Source organism: Pygocentrus nattereri, chromosome 17 (assembly GCF_015220715.1).
Source record: "Pygocentrus nattereri isolate fPygNat1 chromosome 17, fPygNat1.pri, whole genome shotgun sequence".
Classification (NCBI taxonomy): domain Eukaryota; kingdom Metazoa; phylum Chordata; class Actinopteri; order Characiformes; family Serrasalmidae; genus Pygocentrus; species Pygocentrus nattereri.
The window spans coordinates 21,704,076-21,721,129 of NC_051227.1; the positions used below are offsets into that span (position 1 = coordinate 21,704,076).

Here is a 17,054-nt window from a genome sequence, read left to right on the forward strand (position 1 = left end):
TATATGTTCAGTGAGATATTGAGTAAAATCTTACTTTTCAAACAGGGTGTACTCATTTATGCTGAGCACTGTGTGTGTGTGTGTGTGTGTGTGTGTGTGTGTGTGTGTGTGTGTATGTGTGTGTGTGTGTGTGTGTATGTATATATATATATATATATATATATATATATATATATATATATATATATATATATATATATATATATATATATATACATACTTATATGTAAATATGTATATGCATCTATATATAATAGGTGCCTGCAAATACAAAATACTGGTATAGAATATATCCCACATATGTCATATATATGTAATTCCCATAAAAGTCCCATATTTATTAAAATCCTAATTCAAACCTCAACCTCAGTAATCAAAAAGAATGTTTTTGTTCCTTAAGTTTAAAACATAAAACATTTTGCTGCTCTTGGTATTACTGGTACTTAAACAAACATGTACCCAATAACACATACAAACTCACTGACACACATCTAAACTAATTAAATTTACTTTACCAAGCGACACAAGAATCAAGAGGAAATTTAATTAAGAGATAATTAATGAGGAATCAGAGCAATTCGACACAAAGTAGGAGATCAATACAGAGTGCTGTTAAAACACTTTCCGTAGTTAGTCCTACTGAGGTAAAGTGAACTGGTGCTGCTGCCAAAAGGCTTCAAATAAGGCTAAGCAAGATTGCACATCTACACAGATAATGCAATTTGCTAAAGGTCCAGGCTTTTTATTCTTGGTTTGAGTTGTTTAAAATGTGTTTTCCATTTTCCCAGATAGCATGAAAAGTGCACAGGTATAATGCACACTGCCAGTAAATCACACCATTTACTCTTTCACAAAACCAAGCACATGCTGAGATCGTTTTGTTTTATGGTGCACTTTTCCGTGACTCAGGATGAATGATGAGGACCCATAAAGCAACAGCAATGATTACTAGAGATTACTGTTACGTTCATGCTAAAAAGGTATATGGAAGCAGGTTATGATTTATTTTTTTTAATATACAGATCAAATTCATGTGTCTCTAATGCACCCCTAATACTTTCTCAGATACAGAAATAAAAACAATTTTTAGAGATGAGAAAAATCATAATTTGAGCAGACTAGCTACAGCATCACACAATGTTGAGGATGCGGTGAATTAAATGGAAATGAAGCTTTATTGAAATGCTAATAGACCAGTATGGTGATGTACCGTGCCTGTCTGTTTAAAAGCCTCTTGAAATCAGCCAATAACAAGAAACTGATTGGACATAAGTTGTGTGCACCTGCTCCCTGTTTATTTCCATTGGGCTACACCCAAACGAAGCAGCCAATCAATGCATCAATTAATGAAGATGTTCAATTGCCATTGCCCAATGGAAAAACAAGGCTTGCTGCCATGGCAACCACTCAGCACTAGACTTTTTAAAGCAGAGAAACGAAAACAACTCACAGCAGGGCAGGAGCGAGAGGGTGAGTTTGGTACGACTGGAGTCATTACTGTAAATGATGTTTTCAGTACACACACACAGACACACACACACACATACACACACACAGTTTTTGACATCATTTGGAAATACCTGATGCCCTTTACTTTGTATGTAAATTTCACAATGAATGGGGCAAACAAAATGTTTGAAAATGACTTGGGGCGAAAAAGTCTGGTTCCACTGACTTACTGACCACTGACCAAAAGTATTCGTTCGTTTTTCCTCACACGCATATGATGAGTGACATCCCATTCTTAATCCAACCTTTGCAGCTATAACAGCTTCAACTCTTCTGGGAAGACTTTCCACAAGGTTTAGGAGTGTGTTTATGTTAATTTTTGACCATTCTTCCAGAAGCACATTTGTGAACACCTTGCTCGCAGTCTTCACTCTAATTTATCCCAAAGGTGTTCTATTGAGTTGAGGTCAGGACTCTGTGTAGGCCAGTCTAGTTCTTCCATGTTTTTATGGACCTTGCTTTGTGCAGTGCTGCACAATCATGTTGCAACAGGTAGGTGTACATACAGACAGACATCTACACATGCTTGTTTTTTCATGGGAGCTTCTATTGACTTCTGTATGACTAGCTAAATGGCTGGCTCTTTCATTGGGGGATTGAGAGTTTGATCCATGGCTGAGACTCCCTTAGAGTCCATAAGTGGCCTCCCTTTTAAGTAAAAATCCCAAATTAATTAAATGAAATAAAAAATGGCATCATTGGAAATAAATAAATAAAGTACCACAGAGTCTTACATCGTGCGTGTATGCAGGCTCAATAAAACCACAAAAAGGCAGATACATAAACATAAGCCCATTTTACACTTAAAACCTGGCTTATAGTCGAGATTATTTGACCAATGTTGTTTGAGCTTTGTGTCATTCACACATGCAGCCCTTAAAAGTTATTTTAATGTCAGTCAAATAGGAAGTGATGTTTTCAGCACAAAAAGCCAACAACTTCTTATTTCTCAGGCATGTACAAAATAGATTCTCACAAGTTTTTTTCTCTTGTAAAAATACATTTAAATGTTCCTCTTTGTCGGTCATGATGCAAAGAGTTTGTACAGAAGCAGTCATGCATGCATATAGGGTAGATATTTTGCCTATATGTCTTTGTTTTACCCAGTAATGTATTGGCTCTTTTGTTCTAGGTCTTATGCAGCTAATGCCAACTTTACCAGGACTCCAGCTTGTGCTCACACTTAAAGCCTTCTCATTTAATGACCATTAAAGTCCAGGGTGAAAGTGCAGGTTGGTTGGACAGACAAAAAGATGGTGAGTCTTATATTGACTGTTTCTTCAGTGGTACAGGGTAGCATTCTGATCATCTTTAAAGCTTTATCTTTCTATGAATGTTTGAGGATTGGGGTGAATTACCAAATATTGCCAAGTAAACATCATTCTAAAAAAATAACAGACAGAAATTGGATTATCATTGAGTGCTGAGAGAGTCACTCACTCCTTCTCTCTTTCTCTCTCCTCTCCCTCTCAGCTCACTGGCTTCTGAATGGAACATATTGATTTTGGCAGTCAGGCTATGCCAATGAAACAAGAGAATCACTGGCTGCCGAGCCAGCTTCTGTCCATATCAGAGACCCAATAGCCGCAGAGAACCTGTTGATATATAATCTTTCTCTATCGTTGTCTCACTAATTCAGCAACAGCGGCATCTCACACGTTCAGTCTTCAGCTAGTTACAGACAGTCGCCAGTTACACATATATTCCCATCTGATCTCTATCGTTGTGTACATCCTGAGCGACTTACAGTTTAATCATGTTACAGATCATTGTTGTTCATCTTTACTTTTCTAGATTGTTTGAACACAGCAGCTGTCCTGAACATTGTGTTAAAATTTCATGATGAACAAACCAATAGAAGTGCTCCATTTTGGAATAAACTTGGAACAAAACCTCTTTCCAATAAGTTACATTAAAAGTTTTTGCCTTCTCCTGTAATGTTGTTGTTTTGGAGGTACATGTTAGCCGTAAATGTATGATGAATGTATGGTGACTATAGCATTAGGGGTTTGGCCTTATTAGCATAGCTAGTATGCAGTAAAATTGTACGTTTCCAAGCATAGTCCAATTGTCCATCCATCCATTTTCTAAGCCGCTTTTCCATCAGGGTCGCGGGGGGGTGCTGGAGCCTATCCCAACGGTCATTGGGCGGAAGGCAGGATACACCCTGGACAGGTCGCCAGTCCATCGCAGGGCAGACAAACAGACACAGATAGACACTCACACACTCACACCCAGGGGCAATTTAGCATGTCCAATTGGCCTGACTGCATGTCTTTGGACTGTGGGAGGAAACCGGAGAACCCGGAGGAAACCCACTCAGACACAAGGAACCCAGGCCCTCCTCGCTGTGGGGCGACAGGACTACCCACTGTGCCACCGTGCTGCCCCTAGTCCAATTGTGGGACCTCCAAAACAGATAGACATTGCATTTTATGGCTACTGCAAAAATTGCTTCATCTATTACACTTTGCATTCATGCACTACAAAACAATATGTACATTTCTAAAGTTCTCATTTTGAGATTTTAGTGAAACTATTATAGGACTATTTAACTTATTTAAGTCTTTTAATGTATCTAATGAAATGATCCTATTCTATTGGCAAATAAGTTAGCTTGTTTCAAAAAATAATGCTTAAAAAATAGAATAGTGAATGTCACAAATACAACAAATACTGAAAACAAGTCCTTTTTCAAGCCTGAGAAGAAGTGATCTTAAATATTCTAATAAAGTTTTCAGATTTACAAAAACCTATTGATTTAATATAATTTTTACAGTGTAAATGTGAGTTGTGGTGTCATCTTGAATTCAATATCTGACTACGTGTAGTTTCTGGATTGACTTTCTTTTCATTAGATAAATCAGCAATATCAGAAGACATGGAATGGCAAACTGTACAGTGGGCCTTTATTACATTATAGTCTTTGGTCTTGCTCGGTCTCCCTGAAGCTCTTACATCAGACTGTGATTCTGAGTGATTCTAAGATTTCACAGCACTATGTAAGCATCCTCAAACAAAGGTTTTTTTAATCAAATGCCCTCTGGATGTTCTTGGATTCTCTAAGACTTTAAAGTGCATTTATCCTTTAGTTTACATCCTCGAGTCTGAGTGGAGGCGGAGGGCAGGCCAAACGACGTGGTCTACAATAGACAAAGACAGAAAGCAGGGTGGAAGAAAAGTGAGTTCTAAAAATATCTCCAGAATCCCACATTCTACCGCTCAGTAAATAGGTGCTCTGCTGTCTGTCAGTGGAAGCGTCTGTGGGTACTTGTTACAGAGACACTAATGCCACCTCATCCATTCCATTATCTGATACTGCTCAGTGGCCTGGCAGAGACACCCAGGCACAGATAACTCAATAGTGTCAGGCACCCAAAATTACATAACACCTGAATGTTCAGCAATAATTCTCCATACACAACAAAAAAATGAAAAAAGCCTATGTACTGAATTTACTTGACTCAAATATGTACATCATTCTACATGCATAAATATTAATATCACCATCACTGTGTTGATGTGATAGATTTCATTCTGGTAGAAATGATACCCACATTTGAGTCAAGTACATTTAATACATCACTGTTTTTTACATGTACATCTGTATAGACAATTAGAACTCTCTAGACAGGAACATAGCACAGCAGTATCAACACTGAATACACAGTGGGGTCCAAAAGGCTGTTTTCATTATAATGACATTATCAGCATAACAATTTTAGTGAAAGCAGAATCTTTAAAATTTTTCTTCATGAATTTCAGAATCTCTTATTATTTATTGAGCCCCCCTTTTGCTTAAATAACAGTGTGCTGTCAGGCTGGCATGAAATCAGCACGTTCATGCAAAAGCGTCTCATAAGTAGATCAAATCCACCTGAGAGTCATCTGAACACAAAAGGAACAATCTTTTTGTATAAAGGCCTTAACACGGTCACTGTAACAAATATGCTTACATTTAAGTAGTAATCCACAGACAGTGCAGAATCTTTTACTCTTTCTTAAAACCTTTTAACGTTTCAAAATTCTTAAACTTTGTTGTTTAAATAAAAAAAATTCAATCTCTAAATATATGAAGGGTTTTGTTCCAAAATGCATAAAACGCCCTTTCATTCATTTTCTTTATTTTTTTCTATGGTAGATGTTGGCGAGAATAGCATTTACATATGAAGAAATGTGCTACATTATGACTACTATCAACTTTAGTAGAGAAAAATGTGCTTTTCCAATGCACAATATGTGTTATTCTTCTCAAACTTCATCATATCCAAAATTGTTACAAATGGATAAACAGCACTTTGCTAGCATTAGGGCAAAGGTAGAGTAGAAGTTGTTATAGTCTATCATTCATTTCTATGGTAAATTATGTCTAAGCCAGAGGGTGTATTCTTACGACCTATTTCTGATCACAGGGAAAACATGATAGTGAGACCATCTTAAATCTAGTTAATATGTCTAATATTTTCAATTTTATGTATGTTATATGAATATTATAAGACAATTCAACTTAATTCAAAACCTGATTTCTAGTTTTGAGAACAAAACACAAAAAAGCTTTCATTACATGAAATTATCTGGTTCCAATCAGAAATGATCTTGTACTGGAATAAGACAATGTCGCAGGATACAACTACCTAAAAAATCTAGAGATGAGTATTTGTACCACAATCCCAAAATGAGGAAACTTGAGATATATTGATTATATTTAATGTGATTTCACTTATAAGATATAATTTTGCAGAGAAATGAATGACGATTAGGTTGCCAGCCTGAACTGAGAAAGAACAGGATCCTAACTGGACCTCAGATGGTCACTAACAGGCATGCTGTATGTGTACAGGAAAGTTTCATATCTAATCTTAACCGTCATTGAAAGCATGCTAAGTGTACATATCCCAGTCGCCCTCTGACTCATGAGCTGCATGTTAAAGAGGACAGAAGTCACTATGAATAACCCTCTGTAAATGACATGAGAACCATGCTGTAAGTCACAGGGCTCATCACATCACTTCATTAAGGGGATCAACTCTTTCAAAAACAGACAGAAGGTTTTGTTTTTGTTTGGTTTTTTTTTCAATATAATATTTTTTTTCAAACCTGACCTCAGACTGAGAGTTTCAGAGAGTAAACAGAAAATAAATCCAGAAAAATAAAAGAATTCCAGTAAAAAAGACTGAAATACTGTATGAGCATTGCACAAGAATTACATGAGACCTTCATGTATTTCAGTCTGGTAAATCTTAATTCAGGTGTACAATACTACCTTCACATGCCACTCAATTTGTGGATTGGCCTAGGCCTGTGTGTCCAGACAGTCAATACAATGCTTTAGTATATGTTAAATATTAACCGTTTGTATGAGGTTCCTCAGTGAGGGAGAGAATGAAGTCAATCAAGAAGCATTCACACAAGAGCATTTTAAAAATGTTTCTAAACTATCTACCCCAGCAAATATATAAATATACTAGACAATGCCTATAGCAGGCTATTCCTTTAAACTGAGCTTCCAGGCCAGAAGGAAACTGGTATGGAATGCCACATTGAGCCCAACAATAACTCTAAAAGACTTACAGATGTCAATGATGGAGACAGGAAAAAATTTGCATCAGTCAACATTTTCCAGAACACTGCACAAAGCTGGCCTCTACGGCAAAGTGGTGAGAAGGAAGCCATTACTTAAACATTACCATCTCAAAGGCCAGCTGGACAAAGCACCTGAATGATTCAGTAAGAATGTGTTAATACCATGGTGGTCAGGTGAGACACAAATAGAAGCTGCTGATTTAAAGACTAAGCATTATATCTGGTTGCAGATGCAATACAAAGCATTTTTCAGCCAAGGTCATCCAAACAGTGAAATATGGTGGTGGCAGTATCATGGTACAGGTTTACTTCTAGCAACAGGGACTAGAAAACTTGTTAAGATTGAATCAGAATTACTTTATTAGCCAGTTATACTTGCATGTGTTAATAAATCTCCTTGATGCATTTAGTCAATTACCAACTGCTTTGTGTTACAGTACTATTGTCTTAATATGCATGGTTTGTGAATCTTGTAAATGTTATAAACCAGTCTATCATAATTCAAATAAAATATCATGTTTAAAAAAGATGCATGCTTCAGTGTGCAATTTCACAGACTTACACCTGTACAAAAGGGGGTTCCTAAAGGGTTCTTTAGCAAAGGAAAGGGTCAGACATATAGATCTATGACAACCCAAAGACACACTTGAATGTTTAAATGGTGCCTTGCCTGATTGAGATCATGAAAAACATCTTTCTTTAAAAAATCTTTTAGAAAAATATGGTTCCACTATGAGTCAAAGAACCCTTTATTAGTACAATATAGAGCCCTTTTTGCTAAGAATATCATCTTGATAGGTACTGAATAATACCTCTGCAAGCTGTTGGGACAAAACCTTTTATTTACATTTCTGTTTATATATATATAAAATGTAAATATATGGAAAATGTGAAAATATTAGCTGTTTTTTATATTGTGTGAAATGGCCCAAAGGTAGTTAACTAACTTCCTTAACTTTCATTAAAAGTTATAACATTTTTTAAGTTGCTATTTTGGGAATATGAGGTTTGGTTTTGACAGAAATACACATTTAGAGTGATCTTTGTATATTCAGTTTTATGCCGCTATTACAAAACCATACCAATAAAATCACTCTAAAAGTAAGCATGAGTGATATAATACAGCATTTTCTCACTGATGTTGACCAACTAGCAGTTTCATTGTACACTTTTCCTGCAGAGTCATATACTAATCTTAAATCTCTCACTGCCTTTTGATTGGCTTCCATGAATCTGTTTGTCCACCTCAACAGGGTGAAAGAAGGGAATGTTTCCTCTATTACACATAGATGAATGTAAGTTATAAAACTGCCATCTATGAAGGCGCTTTGTCCCTGAATCAGGAGCTCGCACACAGCTGCTTATCATACATGCTTTCTCAGAGGTTAGAGTGAGTGAGTGAGTGAGTGAGTGAGTGAGTGAGTGAGTGAGTGAGTGAGAGAGAGACAGAGAGAGAGAGAGAGAGAGAGAGAGAGAGAGAGAGAGAGAGAGAGAGAGACAGAGTTTACGGCCCTCAACTCTATGCATATTAACGGCAAAGCAAGAGCAGAAGAGGTAAATAAATAAGAGGAAAAAGGTCAAAAGATCAACATAAAGGAAGAATGAAGGTGAAAAGGTTGTAAATAAAAAAAACGACTAGAAATGGGTAAGGTTGGAGGAGAATAAAAAAAGAGGAAGAAGAAGAGGGAGCTATGGAAACAGAGTGAGTCAAGGAGTAAATAAGGAAGGAGACAGCGTAATAAGAGGAGTGAATGATGAAACAGAAGAAAATTAGCGCTCATAAAAGAACGACAAAAAGGAAACTGACTAGCTTAGTTCATTCTGTACTCATATACATTTATAACCATAAAACACAGGAACTCTATTTTTAATCCCGCCATGATGAATGGAAAGAAAACAGCATAGACCAATTAAAAGAGAAGGCAGTAGGTGCTATGAATATTACATCCCAAACTGTCTGGAAAATGGATGTGTCCCGGCGTTGACGCCGTAGAAGGTCACAGGCATGCAGTCGAGAATTTCTTTACAGAAATGAACATGCAATTGCTCAAATGACTCAAATGACTAATAACAACACATTCCACTATGCTAATCATTTTCAAAGCTGTAATAAAATATGCTTCACTCTTGTTCAACTGGCTTTACACCTCTGATTTAAAACATGCCAGCAATTACAAAGCAATCAGCCCTCAGACGAACAGACCAAGCGGCGCTAGCTTTTTCTGAGTCACAAAAACCTTTTTTTATTACTATACTCAATGGCCCAGGTGTTTTCCATTACAATTATACCCAACCTATCACACGCACTAGTGAAAAGGCCCATTAATTTTCATCAAGGAGTGACTGAGTGTTGTGTATTTTTGCGCTGAGGATGCTAGGCTGAAAAGAGAAACGTTTCTGAACAGGTCAGAAAGGTGACTTCAACATTATGCTTAAGGCCTGTATGGTAGTCACTTATCCAGTGAGCCCATGCAAATAGGGGTGCATGCGGCAGCAGTAAACACAAACCGTGCTGTGTGGTGCTTGTTTAAATATGAAGTAATGATTAGACAAGGAGAGGAACATTTGGCCTAAAAACTTGTTTGCACTACATGCGCCGTCTGTCATCAGAATGCAAAACAACAGTCCCAAACTCTTCCTACGCTCCAAAAAATACAAGTTCCTACATGGTTCTTGGCTTGTACTGAATTAGGAAAAAACTGGTATTGAACCAACTTTTACATTGTGTGGAGCTTCTTTACACTTTGAAAAGATTCGTCACTTTCATCTACCTTAAACTACACTCTCAGAAATAAAGGCATGAAATTGTTACTGGAGTAGTTCCCATCCTGTCACTGGGGTGGTACCCTCAAGGGTCCATCTTAGTACCTTTAGTCAGGGAACATAATTGTACCATAAACCACTGAAATTTGTATTTCAAAAAGTTGTATTGACTCCACACACCCCATATCATCTAAAGGCTTTTATTTTATTGTTCTGTTTTAAAATATTAGGTTATGAAAAGCCCATAAAAAACATATTTTAGGTATACAATTGGACCCTAAATCCACTGTTGTACCTTTGGGACGTTTACATTGTTTTTACCTTGATGAACTAAAAATGTACCTGCACAGAAATATTTCTAATAGTGTAGTCCTTTGGGACCCCCAGACAGTCCACTTTTTTATCCCTATGCATTGGTGGGTCATGTGGATCATCTGGGGGTTCTTGATGTTTGAGAACCACTGTATCAAGGAACCATCCATTGAAAGACTCTTCAGGGAAAAGTAGTTCTTCTATGGCATCACTCCAAAGAATCCTTTTGGCACCTTCATTTTGAAGAGAAGCTTGCTGGGAACTGGTGGTGCAGGGTAGAGCAGTGGGAGAATTACAAAGGTTTAAAAAAGTCCAGCCCGCTGGGGGACTGTCCTACAAATAGCCTCCCTCATGTCCATTGCTTGCTCTGACTGGCACCCCACTGGAAAACACAGTTGAACAACACTTTCCCTTTCAACTCTTTTCACCTTTTGTTGCCTTTATTCACTGCTCTCCTCAGCTGTGATACTCACTCTGGATGCCCCACAGAGACACTCTTTGTGAGCATCTCCATCTCTGGAGGTATAGTGGCCACTTTTCTATGAGGGTTATCCATTACCACTTGTTTTGGAGTGTCAGGTGCACAGCTGTCCACTCAGTCAAAGTGCCTATAAATGTCTCTTCTTTTCTCTCTACAAAGGTTTTTGTCTATTGTCCATTACACTTCCGCAAAACCTACTTGCCATAGGTTTTGGCACAGTTTTGGGCAATAATTAGTACACATCAGCCCAGACACAACAACCTACAACTATTCTACAGTGTGTTTCAAGTCCCATCAATTGAAAACAGTGGTTTTCAGTCCACACCCTACCTCTTATCCTGCATGTTTTGTTGACTTCTTTGCTCTAAAACACTGGATCTAAGTGGCTAATTTGTGTTCTTCTTGAGTTGAAGTAGCATGGATTGGTTTCCCAGACAGGGATTAAGCCTGAACTTTCCTTCTCCATTTAAAATACACATCCTGGACTACACTTGATCACTGTTTGGGAAACTGATTTTAAAACATGCAGGGCAGGGTTACTCCAGGACCAGATTTGGAAGAGCTCCCACAGGTGAAGCTTAAAATCAGTGCCAACATGTGCTTCATAACCTGTCAATCTAAAACAGTGGGTTTCAATCTATATAATACTTCTGATCCTGCATACTTTGGTGACTTTCAAGCCCTTCTTGAGTTGGAATAGATGTTTTAGACCAGGAAAAACTCTATGGGTCAGATTCCCAGACTGGGATTAAGCCTAGTCCCGGACTTTCCTTTCAATGGAGAGACTCCATTCAGAATGCCTTGAGATTCAAGATTAGGCTTCATCCCTTTCAGGTAAACTGAGCAGGGTAACTCCAAGTGTTGGAAAAGCTCCTGCAAGTCAAGCTGAAACCTTTGCAGACAAACTATACTCTTAAAAATGAAGGTGTCAAGGAGGACTTTTATTTCTTTCAGTGGATGGTTCTTTAAAGAACCATTTTTCAAATGAGATGTGCACATGTGAAGAACCTAGTTTTAAATAACCTCTGCATAATGTAAAGATTCAATGCCAGTTAAAGGTTTTTCTAGACCACGTCAATGACCACTGAGGAATCTTTCTTTTAAGAGTGTCAGTCGTCTCCCAAGAAGATAAACAGAGCAGACAAGGCGCTGAAAGAACAGAGAAGTTCACCCACCGCTCCTTCTCTGCTTTCACCCTCTCTCTTTCCTTGTGCCTCCTGGACTTGTGCAGTAGTCCAATGAGGATAACCGCAGCCCGGATGCCGGCCTTCTTGGACTGAACGTTGGCTCCGGAATCGGACATGCTGTCTGACCCTGGTTCTGGACAGCTAGCCTCCGTGCCCCAGCCTTGAGACCTGGGCTGTGTTCCACTGTTGTAACACAACCAACCTCTGCACCACCGGCTGTGAAAGTGTGCATCTCCGTCCACCTCTCTCTCTCCTTCTCTCCCTCTCTCCTTCCCTCTCTTGCTCCCTCCTTCCACGGCTCTCGCTGCCTGTCCCAGCCTCCACCTGATAGGAAGCCTCTAATACTGGCCCCACCCCCTTTCCTCCCCCTCTCCCTCCCTCCGCCCAACAACCCTCCCCCCTGCTCCACTCTGGCTGTATTTGTTTCCATCTGTGTGCTTTTCTGGCCTGCTGTCATCTCTGTAGCTGGGACTTTCCTGTGTGATAAAAGAACCTCTCTGCCCTCTCTCTTCTCTTCTCTCTACCATGCTAGTAATGCAACTCAAGTTCAGTTTTTCATCTTTACTGCCACTCACTTTCTTTCTCTTCTTTCCATTCAGATCAAAGCCACTGGCTCTGACTAGAAGCATTGTGTGCTGCGGCATCATAAAGAGTTTTCAAAGAAGGCGTTTCTAGGCAAAGGTGAAGGTTTCTGGCATGCATTTCCTTTCATAGGCCTTGGGTGAGTGTTGTGATGAATGTACGGGTCAGAGGCTAGTCCATGTGTTGGCACAGTTTGGTAAACACCAGCCTGTCTTATTCGTTCTTTATCCTTCTCTTCAGTGCCCATTTGTCTGTTATGTTCTCTCTGTCTGTGTTTGTCTTTTTCCTTTATTGGAGGATTTTTATTGGAGTCCCCCCCCCTTCTTTCTGTCTATGATCATGTTCTGTTTCCAAATCATTACTTCTCTGGTTCCTCAGAGCTTTTTGCCTTTAATCTTCTTTAATGTGTTCTACTCACTGAACAACAGTCACTCTATCTCCTGTTGAGTTTGGGATGGCACCACCTGAGTGCTAGCATGTGATTGCTCCCTTCTTTTTCTTGCAGAACCTGCTGGTTTTCAAACATCACCACCTCTAACATTAGGAAACATGCAGAAATACATCACAAGCATCAATTAATACACTCTCCCAACATCAACAGCCTACTGTAGACTTTGATATATCACCCACATTCTGAGTAATTCAGCAGTAACTGACATGGACGACTTCAGGATTCAAGATTTCTCAAGATTCCTTGCTGCCAGTGGAATTTGACATAGCTACAAAAAAAGTTCCCCAATTGTTCTAAGTAAAGAATGTTTTTTTTTTCAGTACTATATAAAACCCTATCAAGTGTTGAGGAGCCTGGGGAAAAAAACAAACGCAGGGCACAATTTAACACAGATGTTCTGTGTTGTTATACAAGGTCAAGCAGTGTGTGCTTCTGGTCACATTACCACATTTCCTAGCCAAGGACTTCCATTATAATTCATGGCAATTTGTGAGCATTTTAAAGAAATCTGTGCCAAACAGTGTTTTCAGGGCATGTAAGTAAGCTTTTTTCAGTTACTGAGCTGTTTGTGTAAATCAAAAAATCCAACCTTATATTACTTAATTATTTAATCACCATCTTGGTGCCTACAATGTAGCACCGTTTATTTTAAGCATGTGATAAGCTTACAGCAAGTGTCAAGGAGGCTTTTGTACAGCTCCTGTGCTGCAGAGTTTTTTTTTTTGTTACACAGTGTTACAACTAAGCCACCTTTATTAAACAAAGACAAATAAAGTCAAAAATGTTTTTTTTGTACCAAACATGTACGCAGATTTTAATATAAAGAAGAGAATACATCTGAAAATCAGGGTTTTTCATCTAATCTGTTTGTATCCTTCAAATGTTACTATTTTGGTTTGAGGAAGTACTAAAGAAATTGACATTAACAGTTGGTAAAGCTGTAGTTATTCAGAAACAGTGAAACTGTAACATTGCACTTGTCATCTTCAGTGGAATTGTACATGAATGGTATGTGTTAGAAACAAAGTTCAAATATGTATATGTTGTATATGTATATGAAAACATGATTATTCCAACTTAAATATTTTTAAAATTATTTTCAAAATGTGTTAGTTTGTGCACTGCTCTGCCCTCTAACATGCATAAATCAATACACTCTTAAAAGTAAAGCAGCCAAAAAGGGTTCTATGGCACAGCAGCATAGAAGAATCACTTTTGGTTGCACAAAGAACTTTTCCATGGATGGTTCTTGAAAGAACTATTTCTTTCTTCTGAGGTGTGTGAATGAGAAGAATCTTTTTTAAAGAGCCTCTACATAAAGATACTGTAGCAGCAGTGCCCAACATGGGCCTGCAGGCAAAAGTTGGCCCAAAAAAACACCTGGTTTGTCCTGATAGAAAGTTCCCTAACCCCCCAACTCCCTCGTAGGATTAAAACATTTTTAGCTGCTTTTTTACTTTTATTATTTGATGCACTTTTAGTAACAAACCTTACAATGTTATAAAATAAATAGTAAAACCAATTCAATGAGTCTTGACACCTACAGTTGTCACTGACTGCAACACATACATAACATATGAAACTAGCAGTTATGAGTTAATTGAGCTTAACAGGCAGTTGTATGGAAGGAAGCCATTGGAGTATTTAAACAATACAGTTTCACCACGAATACTGGCAATGTAGGGCTAATGAGTTAGCAAGCTTACTTTGTCTCGTTGGCCCTCGGCTCACCAAAGACATCACAGCTTAGCCCTCAAGATAAAAGTTTTGGCTGAGAGGCTGGTAGCCTGGCTGTAGGCAAAGCAAATCAACAATCACAAGGTTGAGGGTTCAAATCCTAGGAATGGCTGGGATGCCTGGTTGTGCCCATGAGCAAGGCACTTGATGGCCCTGCTCTGTTGGCAATGTTGTGCTATTTCCAGACTTTGTTTACTAGTGTACCATCTCTTGAGAACCTTGAAGAGTACAAATACAGCAGAGTGATGCAGTAGAGTATGTGCACACATTGCAGTAATGTAAATTCAAAAAGCCAACATAGACTGATTACATATCTCAAGACAGTTGCACCCTTACTACCAAGTCAAGGTGGGGTGCAGTAAGTTTTTGGCAGAGATGTGCAGGGTGAGTTTCTATGGAGACATTCTGAGTGATGGATATGGGTTGAGATGTCTCTTAAGAATGATAAATGGTATTCCTTTGGGACAGCCACAGGGAGAATAGAACATGATCCACTTCTGTCTATTGTTCTACAATTTAAAGGCTGCTAGAGGGAGGAGGAGGGGAAATAAGATACAGTAGGGCAGCATAAGAACATTAACAACATCTCCAAGAGAAGGCCAGGCTAGTGAAGACCCCTGGAGATGCGCACACACACATTTATGCACGTGTACAAACTCACACCTTATCTCCCAGGTTCCCTTTAGTGCGTAATGCATACACACCTCAGCCCCCCATAGGAAATCACCTGACAAACTCTCCATCTAAACATCCTCGGCACCAAGCATAGATACACACGTCTTAATGCCTCGGTGCATAGCACACCACACACATCTACCTTCTCAACTCCCAACTGTCCTGTCAGCTCCCAAAAGCACAAACACACACTCTCTCTTTCTCTCCCCTCACCCACACCACAGTCTGAGTCAACTCCCGTAAAGCTGCATCATACATCACTTAGACCCGCTCTACACAATAACTGTCAGCTGCTCTATAAATGTGACACCTACAGTGGCAGCCAGACTCAGCAGGTTCACACTGTTCCTGCCTACCATACATACACACACACACACACAGTGATTATACCACCTTGGTAAAGCTCATATCCCAAAAGTGTGAACATCATTTGCTCTAAAACAAGCACAGCTCTCTTTACTGCAGGAGTACTTGGTAGCCATACACACAACTCTCACAAATATACATACTTTACCATTAGATTGATATTTTATATTAATGTCATGTACAATACTCTGCAAAACTCAAAGGCCATCCTTTCTTTAATTTAATGTCTAGTCAAAACACCATGAAGTACAAGTAGTTCATTTTTCTGTGTCAGGAAACATATTTAACAAAAATACACAGAAGCCTCAACAATTAAATGTAATATCTACTGTATGTGTCCACTCTCTGTCTTTACAACAGCTAACGTTCTTTTTGAGAAACTTGCTTTCAGTCTTTCATAGAAAGCTGCAGGGATACTTTTCCACACCTGCAAAGTTCAGTCTTAGAAGTTGGTAGCATTATCTGTGTGTGTGTGTGTGTGTGTGTGTGTGTGTGTGTGTGTGTGTGTGTGTGTGTGTGTGTGTGTGTGTGTGTCAATTTGCTTTTTGCTGTAACGGCTTCTTGACAGCTATGCATCCTTTCAGAGTTCAGTTGTCTTCTAAAAGTTGAGGAATGGACAGAAAGAACTATTGATTTTATCAGATCTGAAGCAAGAGTGGAGCTTGATTATGAAGTATTTTTTATAGTCAAATCATTCAATTAAATTTTTATCAGTGCCCAAAAATAAACTTTTAATTCATTTGTAAATTTGCTTTTTATACTTTTAAACAGTATGTTTAAAAGCAGGGTTTTTTTTTACTATCACTCATGTATAGTTTCAGCTCTATACTTTTCAACTGAGTACAATTTTGACACAGTATCCATACTTTCATGTAAGTATGGATCTCTGTATTTTTTACATTCCCACTTACAACACCAATTCCAGTGAAGTTGGGACGTTGTGTAAAACATATATAAAAACACAAGACGATGATTTGCAAATCCTTTTCAACCTATATTCAATTGAATACACTACAAAGACAAGATATTTAATGTTCAAATGGATAAACTTTACTGTTTTTTGCAAATATTCACTCATTTTGAATTTGATGCCTGCAACACGTTCCAAAGAAGTTGGGATAGGGGCATGTTTACCACTGTGTTACATCATCTTTCCTTTTAACAACACTCAATAAGCATTTGGGAACTGAGGACAGTAATTGTTGAAGCTTTGTAAGTGGAATTCTTTCCCATTCTCTTTCCCACTCTCCGTTGTCGTATTTTGCACTTCATAATGCACCACACATTTTCAATGGGAGACAGGTCTGGACTGCAGGCAGGCCAGTCTAGTACCCGCACTCTTTTACTATGAAGCCACGCTGTTGTAACACGTGCAGAATGTGGCTTGGCATTGTCTTGCTGAAATAAG

General features: G+C 38.6%; 1 protein-coding gene across 7 annotated transcripts in view; it reads right to left on the reverse strand.

Annotated features, from left to right (window-relative positions):
- Positions 1-17,054, reverse strand: part of rap1gap2a (RAP1 GTPase activating protein 2a) — a 146,898-nt gene that overhangs the window by 60,320 nt on the left and 69,524 nt on the right. For 4 of the 7 annotated variants that reach the window (XR_001859226.2, XM_017725394.2, XM_017725396.2 and 1 more), the window contains exon 1: positions 11,824-12,133. The exons of the other annotated variants lie outside the window; for them this stretch is intronic. Coding sequence is in view for 3 of the 4 variants with exons in the window: in XM_017725394.2 (XP_017580883.1) it covers positions 11,824-11,951 (128 nt within the window). In the remaining variant the exon portion in view is untranslated. Of the gene's footprint in view, positions 1-11,823; positions 12,134-17,054 lie in introns of those variants that run through there. 7 annotated transcript variants of the gene reach the window in all.